This window comes from Phyllopteryx taeniolatus, chromosome 1, assembly GCF_024500385.1.
Source record: "Phyllopteryx taeniolatus isolate TA_2022b chromosome 1, UOR_Ptae_1.2, whole genome shotgun sequence".
Lineage (NCBI taxonomy): Eukaryota > Metazoa > Chordata > Actinopteri > Syngnathiformes > Syngnathidae > Phyllopteryx > Phyllopteryx taeniolatus.
In genome coordinates, this window is record NC_084502.1 from 37,189,638 (window position 1) to 37,205,478 (window position 15,841).

The 15,841-nt window shown below is 40.4% G+C and overlaps 2 protein-coding genes across 3 annotated transcripts; one reads left to right on the plus strand and one right to left on the minus strand.

The window, feature by feature from the left end:
• Nucleotides 1-39: 39 nt before the first annotated feature.
• emd (emerin) lies at nucleotides 40-6,442 on the plus strand. The gene is made up of 7 exons (XM_061792929.1): nucleotides 40-197; nucleotides 354-433; nucleotides 1,858-1,953; nucleotides 5,429-5,463; nucleotides 5,564-5,589; nucleotides 6,107-6,166; nucleotides 6,239-6,442. Exons 1-7 carry the CDS (start codon nucleotides 94-96, stop codon nucleotides 6,417-6,419), a joined length of 582 nt encoding a protein of 193 aa, XP_061648913.1. The 5' UTR covers nucleotides 40-93; the 3' UTR covers nucleotides 6,420-6,442.
• A 2,865-nt stretch (nucleotides 6,443-9,307) lies between these two features.
• Nucleotides 9,308-14,767, minus strand: si:dkey-93l1.9 (uncharacterized protein LOC562339 homolog). 2 transcript variants are annotated; one of them, XM_061792949.1, is made up of 5 exons: nucleotides 14,601-14,745; nucleotides 11,564-11,648; nucleotides 10,742-10,976; nucleotides 9,761-9,896; nucleotides 9,308-9,686 (listed from the first exon to the last, which is right to left on the minus strand). In XM_061792949.1, the coding sequence occupies exons 3-5, from the start codon at nucleotides 10,932-10,934 to the stop codon at nucleotides 9,605-9,607; spliced, it is 411 nt and encodes a 136-aa protein (XP_061648933.1). In that variant the 5' UTR covers nucleotides 10,935-10,976; nucleotides 11,564-11,648; nucleotides 14,601-14,745; the 3' UTR covers nucleotides 9,308-9,604. The 2 variants fall into 2 exon arrangements, with proteins under 2 accessions (XP_061648933.1, XP_061648925.1); XM_061792941.1 differs by lacking the exon at nucleotides 11,564-11,648 and having other exon boundaries at nucleotides 14,601-14,767.
• Between the last annotated feature and the right edge of the window lie 1,074 nt (nucleotides 14,768-15,841).

Here is a 15,841-nt window from a genome sequence, read left to right on the forward strand (position 1 = left end):
AAAAATAAAAAAATATATATTGTGTTAGAAATTCAAATTCAAACGCTTCCCTCTTCCCTGGCAACTGAGTTGGCCGAGAATGTAACGATCCAGATGAACACGCCCACACGCCCTCTTCCTCCTCTGTCCAAAACTTGTCTGGTCGGGAGACTTTTTTTTTTTCCCTCCACCGCAGAACGCTTCTGTCTGATTCAAATGTAAGTTGAAATCTTGTCATTTCACTGTCCAATAAGTCTTTTTGGGGGGGTTGTTTGTTTATTTAGGTTACCCACCATGTTTCTTTCGCTTTTCTGAACTCGACCATTTACGTACTTATCGATCGACTCTATCGAACATATTTATCTATTATGCAGAATGTCCTTGAGTGACAAAAGCGACGAGGAGCTCAGCAAGTTGCTTACCGACTACGGCATCAAACACGGACCCATAGTTGGTAAGATATACAATTTTCCAACTGACAAAGTCATTAACGTGCTTCTGTATTATCTCCTTAAATTTGGGCGAATACACCTTTTAACAAATGCAACCAAGGCAATTTGTTACACCTTATAAAGTGCTGTTTAAAACACGAACTACTGAATTTGACGATAAAGGTTTCTTTCCCCCCCCCCCCCCTCCAATTACTGTATTGCGTGGTATAGTATTTCACAGCGGTCAAGCCAGCCTCCACTAGTAAGTAGCAGTCAAGACAGCCGCCCCTAATTTTGTTCATACTAGGCATTACGGTAATAGGTCGCCAACGCTAGGCGAAAGCCACCTTCAAAATAAAAGCTTCCCAATAATACGGACGTCATGCTGCCATGTGAGGCGATGCCAGGCCCACTGGGAGCAGATTAGGGTTCAGTGTCTTGCCCAAGGACACTTCGACATACAGACAGTCGTAGCAGGGATTCGAACCTGTTCTACCTACTGAGCCGAACCCACCCCAAAATAATCCCATTGGTATTGCAAGACAAGTCCAGATCTGTGTGACAGACCACCAAGGACTCCACTAAAAGAGGTTTGATGAATATTTTATTTCAAAATAAAAGTCTCTGAAAACTGCATATTTTGCTGTCATTACCCCTGACTGAAAAAATTCTATGAGATATCGCAACACCGGTCCAGTTCTGGGGGACACTGCACAACCCCAGGTCTCCAACAAAAGAGGTCCCACCCAAATCTGATGTGGCATTTCAAAATAAAAGTCCCCTGAAATTGGTATATTTCACTGTCACTACCACTGATTTATAACATTCATTTAAAAAATTTATGACACTACACCACCCCAGGTCTCCAACAATAGTGGTCCCCAGTACTGGACTGTTGTTGTGATATCTCATAAAAAAAAATTTTAATGAATGTTTTGAATCAGTGGTAGTGACAGTGAAATATACCAATTTCGGGGGACTTTTATTTTGAAATTCTGCATCCGATTTGGGTGGGACCTCTTTTGTTGGAGACCTGGACTTGTGCAGTATCCCCCAGAACTAGACCGGTGTTGCGATAGCTCATAGATTTTTTTTAAACAGATTTTTTTTCAGTCAGGGGTAATGACAGCAAAATATGCAGTTTTCATAGACTTTTATTTTGAAATACAATATCAGATCTTCATCAAACCTCTTTTAGTGGAAGCTTTTATTTTGAAGGTGGCTTTCGCCGCGAGTTGGCGACCTATTACCGTAATGCCTAGTATGAACAAAATTAGGGGCGGCTGGCTTGACTGCTACTTTACGAGTGGAGGCTGGCTTGACCGCAGTTGAATTTCGTACTACAGTACAGCACGCTGAATGTTCCACTCACACATAGTTGTGCGTCTTTTTCGTGTGCATTTTGAAGATTGTATTGTAGACTGCTGATGTGTGTCTGCGACTGTAGACTCCACTCGCAAGTTGTATGCGAAGAAGCTTGAGAAGGCCATGGAACAACTGCCAGTGAAACCCTCCTCTGATAAGACTTACTACAGAGAGGAAGGTAGGATGCTCCGGTATTCATGTAATGACTCTTTTGAGACTTCAACAATGGCAAGAAATTGGAAAATAATGATTTCCTGCCATTGTAACGCACTCTGTCGCATTCATTCATTTATATTTGAAATCATTCCTTCCGTAATCCAAACTGATGCCATCATGCAATCTTTATGACCGCACAGATTTTGAGAAAACATTTACAACAATTAAGTTAGCAGTCTAAAGTGAATAGATGAGAGACAATAGAACACTGAGTCTATGCATTTTTATTCCCAGTTTTAATGACGTTTGTGATTTGCTATAGTCAAAATACCCCAAGGAGCAAGAATTATCACATACTTTACACACCTCATTTCTTCTGTCGCTGAAATTAGCCTATTTTGGGGGGCCAGCCTTGTCTCATGCAAGTGAGTGACTGTATACACTGGCCCATATACTCCTGGGCAAGTGTGAATCAGGCTTCAAGAAATTGAGTGCCCATAATGACAATAAAATAATTTTAACTCATGAAGGAAGCACTTTCTAAACTGCACTACTGTGTATGTGGCGCATGGACACATTACCTAAAACAAATATCCTCTTGCCAGCATATCAACCTTTTCAGCGAGCAAGTACGTCTCCTTCATCAGATGCTAATGTTTTTAGCAAACTCGAATCTGTGCATCCAACAAAACTCAATGCAGCTCTGTTTACCTTTTGGCTTTGACACGATAGCCGGGAAGTTGCACCCATGGGGGACGTGGGGGTTTCTGCATGATAATGTCTGTGCATGAAAATGTTTAGATGGTGTAGCCCAGCCGTCACTTGAAAGTGGAACTGGATATTTTGTCCAGCTTAGCTGGTCATGGGATGGGCTGATAAACCTGGTGTGGGGGGAATTTATTATATAAATTAGCCCTGTTAAGTAACAACGAAGTAGAAATGCATTTTCAGAAAGCACAAAATTATTAACAGATTAACTTTGTCGTTTTATTTCATACTTGGTGGGTGGACAAGCACTCCAAGACACCACCCAATTATTTATATACAAGCCAGTAAAAAGTTATATTTTCCATAATATGTCCACTTTAAGATTAATGATGAATAAGGAGGGGTAATCGGTGCGCTGATGTGCCTCATCTCATATTTAAATTCTCCTACAAGTATAAAATGAAATTGACCACTAATGTAAATATGTAATTTAAAACCTCAAAGCAATTCATATAACACTCTGCTTTTAAATCACAAATGACAAGCAAATTGTAGCTAACCAGGGTAGCGTGAGAAGCTAATCTAGCAGTTTACATCTTCACTCAGTGCTTCTTCTTGTAAAACATCACAAACAGACGAAACTCAAATGCTGGACATCAGTCACAGAAGATGTAAATCAGTCCTTTCTTTATAAAAAAAAAAAAAAAAAACTTTGATAGTGGTCAAAGCATTATAATAAAATTTTCTGGCACTGCTGAAATTAGTCTGTTTTAAGGCAATGGAACCTATCCCACTTACTCTACTGCATGCCCAACGCTGAGTACAGCTTTTGTTACCAATACAACTAGTGGTGAAGCTACTTGGTGAGCCCTGAAAAGTGCAAAGTGTACCCAAGCCCCCAAATGGACAATAAAAAGATATTGGATTTTCACACATGGCCCGGTACCAAATGGCCCATGTCCTGCTCCCGGTCCGCAGACTTGTGGTAAGGGACAACTGCTCTTGAGTGTCTGTCAATCCATCCAGTGAGAAATTACAGAATCGGAATGCACCACAAACAATGCCGTGAAAAGGTACTGGCCCCCTTCTTCTCAAATTCTTAGATTTTAGCAAAGTTAAGTTGAGGTTAGTTTAAGAGCATCAAATAAATATAAATAGTAAAGTAGTAGATATCAGACAACTATAGTATAACCCAAATGAACTGAAATGCTGTTTTTAAATGGTGATTTCACTTATTAAGGGGGAAAAAAACTGTTCAAAGTTATCTGGCCCCGTGTGAAAAAGTAATGGGCCCCCAAACCTAATAACTGGTTGGGCCACCCTCAGCAGCAACAACTGAAATCAAGCATTTTCTATCACTGGCAATGAGTCTTTCACATCTCTGTGGAGATATTTTGGCCCACTCTTCCTTGCAGAATTGTTTGGGGGGAAAAAATTGAGGGTTTTCAAGCATGAAGGGCCTTGTTAAGGTCATGCCACTGCATTTCAATCAGATTCAAGTCTGGACTTTGACTAGGCCACTGCAAAACCTTCTTTTTGTCTTTTAAAGCCATTCAAAAGTTGACTTGCTGGTGAGTTTTGGATCGTCGAAGTGAGCTTCAGCTTGAGGTCACAAACTGATGGCCCAACATTCTCCTTCCTTATTTTCTTTTAAAGAGCAGAATTCATGGTTCCATCAAGCACAGCAAGTTGTCCAAGTCCTTAAGGAGAAAGCAGCCCCAGACCACCACACTACCATCATCATGTTTGGCTGTTGGTATGATGTTGTTTTTCTGAAATTCTGTGCCACATTTACACCAGATGTAACGAGACACACCTTCCAAAAAGCTCAACTTTCATTGTGTCAGTCCATATAATATTCTCCCAGAGGTCTTGGGAATCGTTCAGATGTATTTTTTTGCAAAAGAAAGACGAGCCTTTGTTCTTTTTGGTCAGAACTTATTGTTGTGTCATGAACACTGACCTTAACTGAGGCAAGGTCGGCCGGCAGTTCTTTAGAAGTTGTCCTGAGTTCCTTTGTGGCCTCCTGGATGAGTTATTACTCTTCTCTTGGGATAATCTTTGTTGGCCAGCCGCTCCTGGGAAGGTTCACCACTGTTCCATGTTTTCTCCATGTGAGGATAATGGCTCTCCCTAATCCTAAAGCTTCACAAATGGCTTTTGTATCCCTTTCCAGACTGATAGATGTCAATTACTTTATTTCTCGACTGTTATGGAATTTCTCTGGATTGTGTCATTATGCTAATCACAGACACGCTATTAAGAGACCTGGGAACTGTTTTAAACACTGAAAAAAATGCATAACATGTCTGCTCTAGGCGGCACGGTGGATGACTGGTTACCACATCCGCCTCATAGTTCTGAGGACCGGGGTTCAAATCCAGCCTCACCTGTGTGGAGTTTTTATGTTCTCCCCGTGCCTGCGTAGGTTTTTTCCGGGTACTCCAGTTTCCTTCCACATCCCAAAAACATGCACGGTACGTTAATTGAAGACTATAAATTGTCCATAGGTATGAATGTGAGTGCAAATAGTTGTTTGTTTATACAATATGTGCCCTGCGATTGGCTCGGTGTACCCCGCCTCTTGCCCAGGGTCAGCTGGGATAGGCTCCCGCACGCCCGTGACACGAGTGAGGAGAAGCAGTATAGAAATGAATTGTCTGCTCGAAGCTTATAAACTGTGAACATGTTCCAATTAAGACGATGATCAGTGTTCTGTTGGCGGACCGACAAATCTTAAAACAACTGCCAGCAGTAAAAGTGTACTGATTTGTTGTTTCTCTTCACAGAAGAGGAAATTACCTACGTCACGTACCGCAGCCCTGTGAGTGGTGCAGCTTAACACTTGGTGTTTGTTACCCACTTCTGTGTTTTGGCAGACATGGTAAATCGTCTTACGTTCTTTCCTGCTTTCATTTCCACAGGTCAAACATGAACGTTATGAAGACATGTGAGTGCAATGTTACCACACACCCATACAGTGCACAGCGTACTCACACCTTGTTAGACTAGTCCATTGTTTCTCCTGCTGGGTGGAGCATCATGAAAACCTGTACGACCAAGTCAGCTTGTGTAAGAATTAAGAATGTTAAAATTGATGTTTTAATGTTTGTTTATTTGTGGGGTGGTATGTTTATATTAGAGAGTGGTTCCTCTGTGCAGGGTAAGCAGAGCTGCATTGAGTGTTCTTAGGTTAATAGCTTAGTGCTAGATACTGTAACAGCATTAGCTTCTGATGAACAGCAGCAAGCAGCTGGGCGCAACGCATACTGCTTGAGGTTTTACTGTATCATTCCTAATCCTGGGGGTATTTTCATTGCATGCCACAGACATCTGCGAGCTGTGTTAAATTGTGAGGGAAATGCATGGTTTCCTTTCAAATAAATCTGTTTGCAGCTCATTTGCAATGTCAGTCACCTTTGCATTATGACCTTGCTGATATGAAAGGAAAGTATTTTTCCACCCAGGCTGAAAAGGAGATACAACAGCGAACCGCTTGAAGATGAGGCATCAGACGGAGAGACACAGTATGTCTGTAAACTTGTCGCATTCAAGCAAATGACTTAAAATAATCGTCACCCCCCCCTCCTGTGCTAAAGGCCCATCCAGCGTAGGACTAGAACAGCCAATCAAAACGCTGAGCACTCCAAGGAGGCGGTCCGGTCTGGATGCAGCGTGTGGGGAGTGATCAGAACGCTACTGCTGCTAGCGGTGTTAGCAGCTGCCTACTACACCTATTGTCACATGACCAAAGACGAAAATCCTTTCAAGCTTCAATAATCAATAAACCGCCACTTCTAGGATGCCATGTCATTTCCGTAACTTATATCGAGCTATGTTTTTGGTATTTGTTGCTGCACTCTTTCATTTCTAAAAGACACTGACACTTTTTGTACAATTAAAATTTGGGAATGCTGTCTGCAAATCCCAAATGTGAAGCCACGTCAATGTTATGTTGGTCCTACATAGCAAATGGGACATTTTTCATTTGACTAGAATTGTAGGCCTATTTGGGCATTTATTGTGACATTGAAATACAAATTATTATTGGAGCATTGTGAGGGAACACCCATTTACAAAATCTACTGTAATACCTTAAAAAAAGCTTAATAAATAACAACACTTTTTCTTATAAAAACTGTGCCCCGCTATTTCAGCAAGACTAATCCTTTAAGATATAAAATCTACAGTCCCCTGTTCAAATTTTTGTGATATTAAAAAAATTAGCCAAAGATAAATAATTGTACAACTTTTTCCACCATCAGTGTTTTGTGACATATAATCCGTAAAACGTAATTGGGGGGGGAAAAAAATAATTTTAGGGGATCATAAATCATAAATATGCATACCCTCAAACTAAACTTTGTTACAGCACATTTGGCTTATACAGTATTACAGCAGTATTCCTCTTTTTGGGAGGAAGCCTGTCAGTGTGGCACATCTAGTCTTCTTTGTAAAAACACTCCAAATCTCTTTGATTGCGAGGGCATCTCCTGTGCACAACAGATGTTTGATGGAACTCTCCATAATTCCCTCCACCTTGTCGAAGACCCAGGTCCTACTGAAGAAAAGCAACCCCAAAGCACGATGCTGCCATCTCTGTGCTTCACTGTAGGTATGATGTTCTTTTGGTGATGAAAAGTAATTGTGTTTAACGCCAAACATGCCTTTTGGAATTCAGGCTAAAAAGTTCAACCTTGGTTTCATCAGACCGCAATATTAACAGAAAGATGAGGCTTCCGTCTTGCCACCTGACCGTAGCCCACACATCTGAAGAAGATGGGAGTTTGTTGTCGCATGTACTAAACAGCCAGTACTTGTCAGAAATTTCTGCAGCTCCTTCAGTGTTGTTTTCGGCTTCTCGGCAGCCTCCTTAACCGATTTTCCTCTCATTTTTTTCATTAATTTTGGAGGGACATCATCTTTTTGGTAATGTTGCTGTTGTGCCATATTTTCTCCACTTGCTTGGAAATTCTTTTGTACCCTTCTCCTGACTAATACTTTTCAACAATGAGGCTTTTCTGATGCTGCGGAAGCTCTGAGATGTCAAAATGTTTGGTGATAATCAGAGGTACTTTGAATGGTGTTAGATGTGTGTTTGCTCCCATTTTACCTGAGTTTGAATGTGATTGGTTAATTCTAAACAGCCACACCCCTAGTTATTAGAGGGTGTGTGCACTTCTGAAACCACATCTCAGTTGTTAATTTTTACTTACCCCTCTCTAATGTTTTTTAATATATATAAATTATTTCAATTGAGTTGTACATTTTTGTATGGTCTAATTTTGTTTTACTGTATATCACGTTTACCTTCCATTTGACCATGGGTATGTAAACAGAAGTAAGAAAGATGTGATAGATACACAGAAATGAAAAACAAAGTTCAATTATTGATTTGCATTGCTTTGCTTGTGTTGCTCTTCTTACAATATAATATACAACGATTGTGTTTTGTTTGTTTTATATGTTGAGTGTTGTTGTCATTGCACTTAAGGCTTTTTTAAATTATTTTTTTAAGACACTATTGTACTATTGATTATGTACATGGTTTCTTGGAAAACAACCATGTAAAAAATAAAGACATTATATATATATTTGTACCGTGAATGGGTTTCCAAATCATCATGTATCCATCTATTTTCTGCACCGCTTATCCTCACCCGGGTCACGGGCATGCTTGTCCCAGCTAACTGCGGGCAGGAGACGGTGTACACCCTAAACTGGTTGCCAGCCAATCGCAGGGCACATATAAACAAGCAACCATTCGCGCTCACATTCATACCTACGGACAATTTAGAGTCTTCAATTAATTTACCGTGCATGTTTTTGGGATGTGGGAGGAAACCCACACTGGCACGGAAAGAACATGCAAACTCCACACAGGCGAGGCTGGATTTGAACCCGGGTCCTCAGAACTGTGAGGCGGTGTGCTAACTCGTCACCATCATGCTACCCTGTCCCAAACATTGTCACAATTGATCCTTCAATACAAACTAACTGCTACTTGTAGCGTCACATAATCTCTAAATCAGTGATTCCCAACCACTGTGCCAACATCAGGTGAGCTGTGGCAAGTTATTCCACTTAACGTGTTCTGAAACTTGTTCTATACTACAATACTATTGTATCTTTATCCATGCCAGTGACATAAAGTGACAGGCAGGACATTGGAATTTTCTTCCTTCTAGATGGCAGAAGGTACAATTAGCCACGTTGCCATTCTTCCAACAGAATAATGGATTTGTGCTCAAAAGGCAGATTTCACATTAAGTATGTGTATAGTGAATTCAGACAAGATCATTATTTCAGTATACTGTATATACATTTTTGTTAGGTGTTGTTTTGTGTGCAAAAAAAATTCTGCCTTGGCTCAATAAAGATTGGAAAACTGCCAAAAAAAAAAAATATGCAGGTTTTGTGACTCATGTCTTTATCAGGAACCGGATTAGACATAAATACTCTTTTGGATGAATGGACAAAAAAAATCCATCATGTCTTGTACAAAGTAGTTCTAGTGGAGTGGAAGCTGTTATTGCTGTTACCAAAACTTACATGTTTGCTTCCTGTATGTGGCAGCCGTCCAAGTACTTTTGCGCGTGTAATGAGGCTAATTGTACCTGGAAGCTAAGAAAGTTAGTTGAAAAGGGACGTAGTAATTTGAACTCGTCCTCGATCGGCTTGTTTTATGTAAAAAATAAAATAAAATAATGCTTTTCAGCACCACCGATGAAATAATGGCCCTTACTCATGATAGACTGCGACACTGTTTACATTGGAGATGACCAAAAAAATGCTGATTTGTCAATATACTGTAAGAGAATTTCATTTCAGATGAACCCAATCATTTTTATACAAAATTATGAATTATGCAGCATTTTGAAGAGCGGTAAAACAAGGCTATCTACATAATAAAAATGACTTCTAACAATCAAACTTTGGATTTGATGACAGATTAAAGTGCTGGTTCAAAGGCCGGTCGTGTTGCGTTCAGAAGGCTGATGGGATATCTGAGGTGCTGCTTCTAACATGATGCCATGTGGTGGTGGCCTGAGGAGGAGGAAGAGGATCGTATCATTAAAGCAAGAGATGTGGTTGTGTGTGTTTGGCGGCCTATACGGCACCTGAGCGCGTGTCCCTCGAAGCCCAGCGCCGTGATGAAGATGTTGATGAGGACCGTGAAGAAGACCAAGACAGTTGCCACATTGTTCATCCTGTTCAACTTGGCTTGTTTACGCACATCGTTCAAATCGTACTTCACTGTTGGTACAGAGTCAAAGCAAAACGAAACTATTACCAATACAAAAAGAAGACTTTTGGGGAAAATGTTGGCAAGCCAAAATGATGCAAGAAATCTCCACTGGAAGACTGAATGCCAACTAGTGTGGAAGGAAAGAATCTTATGAGACATTTTCATAATGTTTGCAAATAGGTGCCATGGACTTTTGGGTGGCAAAAAAAAATGATTGACTACCTCTGATTTGCACTAAAAACGATGACAAAAACAATTTTACTCCAAAAGGTTCAGGTTTTTTTCTTTGATTTACTTAAAAAAAATACAAATTAATCCCGCGGACCCTGTCGGCAAGGAGGATAAATTCACTTACCTGTTGAAACGTATACTACAGCTGGTGATCCTTCTATCTTGGAAGCAATTTACCTCACGTAACATCTTCTTTTCAAGTGACACGTCACACACTCAAACTACGGCAGTAGAGAAAACGGCTAAATTGCTCATTCAAACCTTTTTAGCCTGTTTTCTCAAATCGCTCTGCCTTGGTCAAATGACATAGAAGGGGTTATTTATGGTAATATGATGTTATAGTGTAACACTCTGTAAGGTTACTGGAAATGGTGGCAGTCCAAACCAATTTAGAATGGGAATTAATCCACTTGGGAAAAAAGATTAACATTTTGTAGTAGAAAAGGAATGAGCTAAACGGGATTAATAACAATATAACCCTTGAATTCTTTCCATTTAAAATTCGGCTAAGTGTGACTTGGTTCAACGTTTGACAGGTTTCAATGTGCCATTCTTCTCATTTGTCATACAGTATGAAACATGGCGCACAGACAAAACCAATGCAGGCCTTTCAGTTCCTTGCCTATAAAAACGAGCAGTAGACCCACGATGACTTGCAGCGTGATGGAAAGAGACAGTAAGACAATGAGGGGGAGGTAGAAATGATATTGAGGCCCCACGTAGAGAACGGTCTTCAACTGAGACGAGTTGGCCATCAATAAGGCCACGTCGAGCATGCTCTGAGCCGCACTCTTCTTGGTGGAATAGTGATTCATGTTGATGGGCCGCCACACTTTTCCTGAGGGGGATGTCGTCGCCTGTGGAGGACACCACAGAGGTGACACACTAGTAGTATTTGTTTAGTTCACTTTGGTTTAGTTTGAACATCCAACCATCCATTTTCTATAGCGCGTGTCCTCATTAGGGTGAGATGGAGACTATCCCGGCTGAGTGGGCGACAGGCATGGTACACCCAGGACTGACCGCCAGCCAATTGCAGGGCAAAGGCAAACAAGCATTTACGCTCGCATTCAGACCTATGGACAATTTAGAGTCTTTAATGGCACTAACATTCATGTTTTTGGAATGTGGGAAGAAGCAGAAGAACCCGGAGAAAATCCACAGAAGCACGGGGACTTGGGAGAACATGCAAACTCCACACAGGAGGGCCTGAGCCTAGATTTGAACCCAGAACTTCTCAATTGGGAAGCAGATGTGCTAACCACCTCTACCGTTTAAACAAAATACAATTAAATGAATAGAATTCTGAAAGACGAAACAAGTCAAACATTACAATTAACAAAAGTGCAACACCAACCAACACAACTACAGTTCATCTCTAATAAGAAAAGAATAATTAAGTAAATAAATAAATGAATAATAATAATAATAATAACAATAATACCCTGTGATTGGCTGGCGACCAGTTCAGGGTGTACACCGCCTCTCGCCCGAAGATAGCTGGGATAGGCTCCAGCACGCCTGCGACCCTAGTGAGGAGAAGCGCTACTGAAAATGGATGGATGGATGGATGGAATAATAGTAATAATAATAATAATAATTAATATAAATACACAAAAAATAGTAAAAGTTTGAGTGGTGTAAGATATTTTCCTTATTTTTCAACATATAAATATGTTCAAAATGATATTAAATCCAAGCAAATACAATGTTCTAAATGTATAGTTAATTAGAATGTTTTAGATGATGACAGAAATTACTAGGATCCTTTAGAATGGTGCAAAAGATCAAGGATTCATTTTCAAAATGTACAAAATAATTAAATAAATACAACAAAATGGCAAATGTGTTCCAATACTGTAGTCATTTGACACTTTCTTTTGTCAGTTCCAGCCAGATTATACCCATTCATCATCATCTTCATAATAATAATAATATTAATAAAGACTTTAGGGTATGAATATCCATCCATTCATCCATTTTCAGAGCCGCTTATCCTCATTAGGGTTGCGGGCGTGCTGTAGCCCGACCCAGCTATCAGCCAGCCAATCGCAGGGCACATACAAACAAACAACCATTCGCACTCACATTCACACCTACAGGCAATTTAGAGTCGTCAATCAACCTAGCGTGCGTGTTTTTGGGATGTGAGAGGAAACCGGAGTGCCCGGAGAAAACCCACGCAGGCACGGGGAGAACATGCAAACTCCACACAGGCGGGGCCAGGGATTGAACCCCGGTCCTCAGAACTGTGAGGCAGACACTCCAACCAGTCGTCCACCGTGCCGCCGGGGTATGAATATATCTGAGTTAAAAGCTGTATATTTCAAAGGCAGTACGGTGGGTTAGTTGGAAGCATGTTGTCAAATCTGGCCCCCCTTACTATGTCATGAAGCCCGCTAAAGCAAATCATGTGTGTTCATTTCATGTTCCTAGCAAAATCTGTACCAAAATATCAAATTGTCTTCACTTTTAATAGCGATATAAAGTAACAAGCATTTTGTTGTTGTTACCAAACCCAGTTCTAATTTGCAATAATATGATTAGGTGATTATCATTCACATGGGTTCACAGTCATAACGGCCATTTAAAGGGAGACCATCACTACAATGTGGCCCGCAACAAAAATTCATTTGACTCCCTTGCTTTATAAACAGACCATACGGGACTTTTTCCGCATTCAATTCATTTCCAGAACAATTTGTCCCAATTGGTCTGAATTTCCATATTTTCAAAATTGTATCAAGAACATTACCGTGGGACAGTTACTGCAGTATAGCATGTCATACGATAAAATAATTCTGCATATTATGGCTGCAATATTTGTTATTTTTAAAGTGTTTATTGCATCCACCTTGTATTGGCGGACACAGTTGCAGCCTGAATCAAAGTATATGAGATTTTGTTGTGGCATTGTCAAAAATATCTGTGTCTATGGATAGATTTTCCTTACCAATTCTGTTTTCAGTCTTGGTTAAATCTCTTTAAACAGATCTCAAAAGTCAATTAAACCTCAACACTCTATTTTGCAAACAAACAAATAACATTGCTGATAGATAGAATGGGATAGTTTATGTATGGGCAATAGCGGAGATTTCTATTTTGTGAATGTACTTGTATTGATGTCTTCTCTCGCATGCTATTCATATGATATATTTATATTTCCTATATCCAATATTGCTACCGATATGATGGAAATGTTCCCATTGTAGGACTGATAAAGGTTATCTCATATTACAAATATTTATTATTAATAATAATATACTTTTAACCCGACCCCGTTCTCAGACGACATCTCCAGTGACATATTAATTAATTTCCGGTTCGGTGGGCGGCTTGTGAGGCCGTGAATTATTTTACATTTCTATCTCCAGATGTGTATCAAATTGGCTTATTTAGTTTTTCAAACTTGGTTACTCACTGCTATATCGCGGTTCCAGCCAGACCCATGTGACTAACAAGTGTACTGTATGACCCAATCACTTAATTTGGTGTTTTGCGACTTCATGACACGATAGCTTAGCAATTAGCATCATGCTTTTCTGTCTTTTCCTACACACTCCTCAGTCTCCCATCGTGATAACTTAAACGATACGTGTAAGAACCACAGTAAGAAGTGGAATTTATTCGCTAGCATGGAGGTGATGATTCGTGACCTACAATGCGTTGACACCGGACGCAAAGAAAACTTTCGTCCCCCGGCGGCGTAATAAAATAATTTGCCCCCGAGCAGCTTTTTTCTCTCTCCTTTCTCTCCTTTTTTAAAATAATATAGTGTTTATTTCATGGAATTCATTCATGCAATTTTCGTCACGGTGGGAAGACACAGCGCCATAATGGCCGGTAATGTCGGACGCTGGATTTCCCCCCCCCCCCCCAATATCCAGAACAATCGGTGTTACGCCCGTAGTGAGTCAGTGTTCAGTGATTTCTGTAACAAAATATGGATGCTCCTGAACATTTGACAGCTCTGTCTATTCCATACCCCAGAGAGGTGCTTGTATGTTTCGTCACTAGATGTGTAGCTACAAGAGGGAATGACGCACGCACTAGGCAGTGACTCACCTGGGCAGAGAGAAAGGCAGCAAGACACAACGTGCTCTCGCATACAATTTCACCAGTAATGTACAGTAAGTATTCTGTTCTTTGGCTATAGTGTAAGTGAAAAATGGAAGGTCATCTATCACAGTACAGTCTAAAAAAAATGCAAGGGAAACTTTTGTTTTGTTGGCCTTTGTTTACACACACACACACACACATGCGGCAAAATCCAGTTGCACAGGTAGGTGTGACAAGACACTTAGACTACAACTTTCTTTCGGTAACAACGCTCTCATTCATCTCTAGAGATCAGTGGAAAAACATTTCACTGAACTGTTTGACACTATCTATCTATCTATCTATCTAGCTATCATCTATCTATCTATCTATCTATCTATCTATCTATCTATCTATCTATCTATCTATCACATCTTCCATACCTCTATATCGTTGGGTTTATTGAGAGCGATGGCCTCTCCGTTGTGTGTGCGTTCTCGGTCCATATTTTTGTTCTCTGACAATAAATTTCCCCGAGCTTGCTTGGTGTTGTTGCCTGAAGTATGACGAGAGGCGTTCTCAGGCCAACACTCCTGAAACTGAAGACAGAGGGAGTGAGTGAGAGAGAGAGAGAGAGAGAGAGAGCGAGAGAGAGAGAAAAGCTGAGGAGACAGACAGGATGAACAAGTCCAGAAGCTCCTCCGCTTACATGAGAAAAGGGACGCCACTACTCACATGAGGAACATAACCGTACAAAATAAATGTCCTTCCTCCACGTTTGTATGCTTAGTTTAAACTTTGCATCTAGATCAGGTGTGATAATAATCATGGTAATGCGTACCACTTATATAGCGCTTTTCAAGAAGTCAAAGACGCTTTCCACACATTATTCATCCTGTCGATAGTCACACCCTACGGGTGGTAAGCTATTTGTGTAGCCGCAGCTACCCTGGCCAGTCTGACGGAAGTGTGGCTGCCACTCTGCGCCTATGGCTCCTCTGACCACCACAAAACATTGAACCACATTCGTACATGGGCAATGTGAGTTAAGTATCTTGCCCATGGACGTAACAACAACAACCTGCGCTGGGGCAGGGATGCAAACCGGCAACCCTCCGGTTACTCTGCGCCGCGCCACCTGTAATATTTAGTTTTTTCAAAATCTTTTACAGTCATTTATTTCATAAAATGATTGTGAATTTATTTATTGTAAATGAAAAAGGTGGTAATGTTAACACATGCTCACATTTGTAATGAAGTTTAAGCATACAGTATAATCAAACTCAGGTGATGAATTGTTTTGTACTGTTTGGATGACAAGAGCCGATGGAATGAAAATGTCATGTGACCAATGTGGTTGTATATAAATAAAAATGTCTTCTGTGATTCTTTTTTTTTTTCGCTCCTGTGATTCTAAGAGAGAGGAAAAGCAAGAGTTCAAGCAAAGCTTGATGGTTGAAGTATTTATTTTCCTCACAGTATTTCCAAGTCGATTTCCCTTTTGGTTGTTCAACGCCACAAACTGTGTGTTTGTCAAATAACGGTCAAATAAATCATTCAAAAAGACATTTAATGTGTACATTTAGTTCATCAAATTAATACACATTTTATTAAATAATTGCTTGGTTACTGCGATTGACTGGTGACCAGTCCAGGGTGTACTCCGCCTCTCGCCCAAAGTCAG

What these genes read in the sequence shown, in the direction of transcription:
- emd (XM_061792929.1), top strand. Translation starts at nt 94, where the DNA reads ATGAACACGCCCACACGCCCTCTTCCTCCTCTGTCCAAAACTTGTCTG. An exon ending in CGCTTCTGTCTGATTCAAAT is followed by an intron (nt 198 to 353) that starts GTAAGTTGAAAT and finishes TCTATTATGCAG; the next exon opens with AATGTCCTTGAGTGACAAAA. An exon ending in CAAACACGGACCCATAGTTG is followed by an intron (nt 434 to 1,857) that starts GTAAGATATACA and finishes CTGCGACTGTAG; the next exon opens with ACTCCACTCGCAAGTTGTAT.
- si:dkey-93l1.9 (XM_061792941.1), bottom strand. Translation starts at nt 14,663, where the DNA reads ATGGACCGAGAACGCACACACAACGGAGAGGCCATCGCTCTCAATAAA. An exon ending in ATAAACCCAACGATATAGAG is followed by an intron (nt 10,977 to 14,600) that starts GTATGGAAGATG and finishes TGTCCTCCACAG; the next exon opens with GCGACGACATCCCCCTCAGG. An exon ending in TCTACTGCTCGTTTTTATAG is followed by an intron (nt 9,897 to 10,741) that starts GCAAGGAACTGA and finishes CTGTACCAACAG; the next exon opens with TGAAGTACGATTTGAACGAT.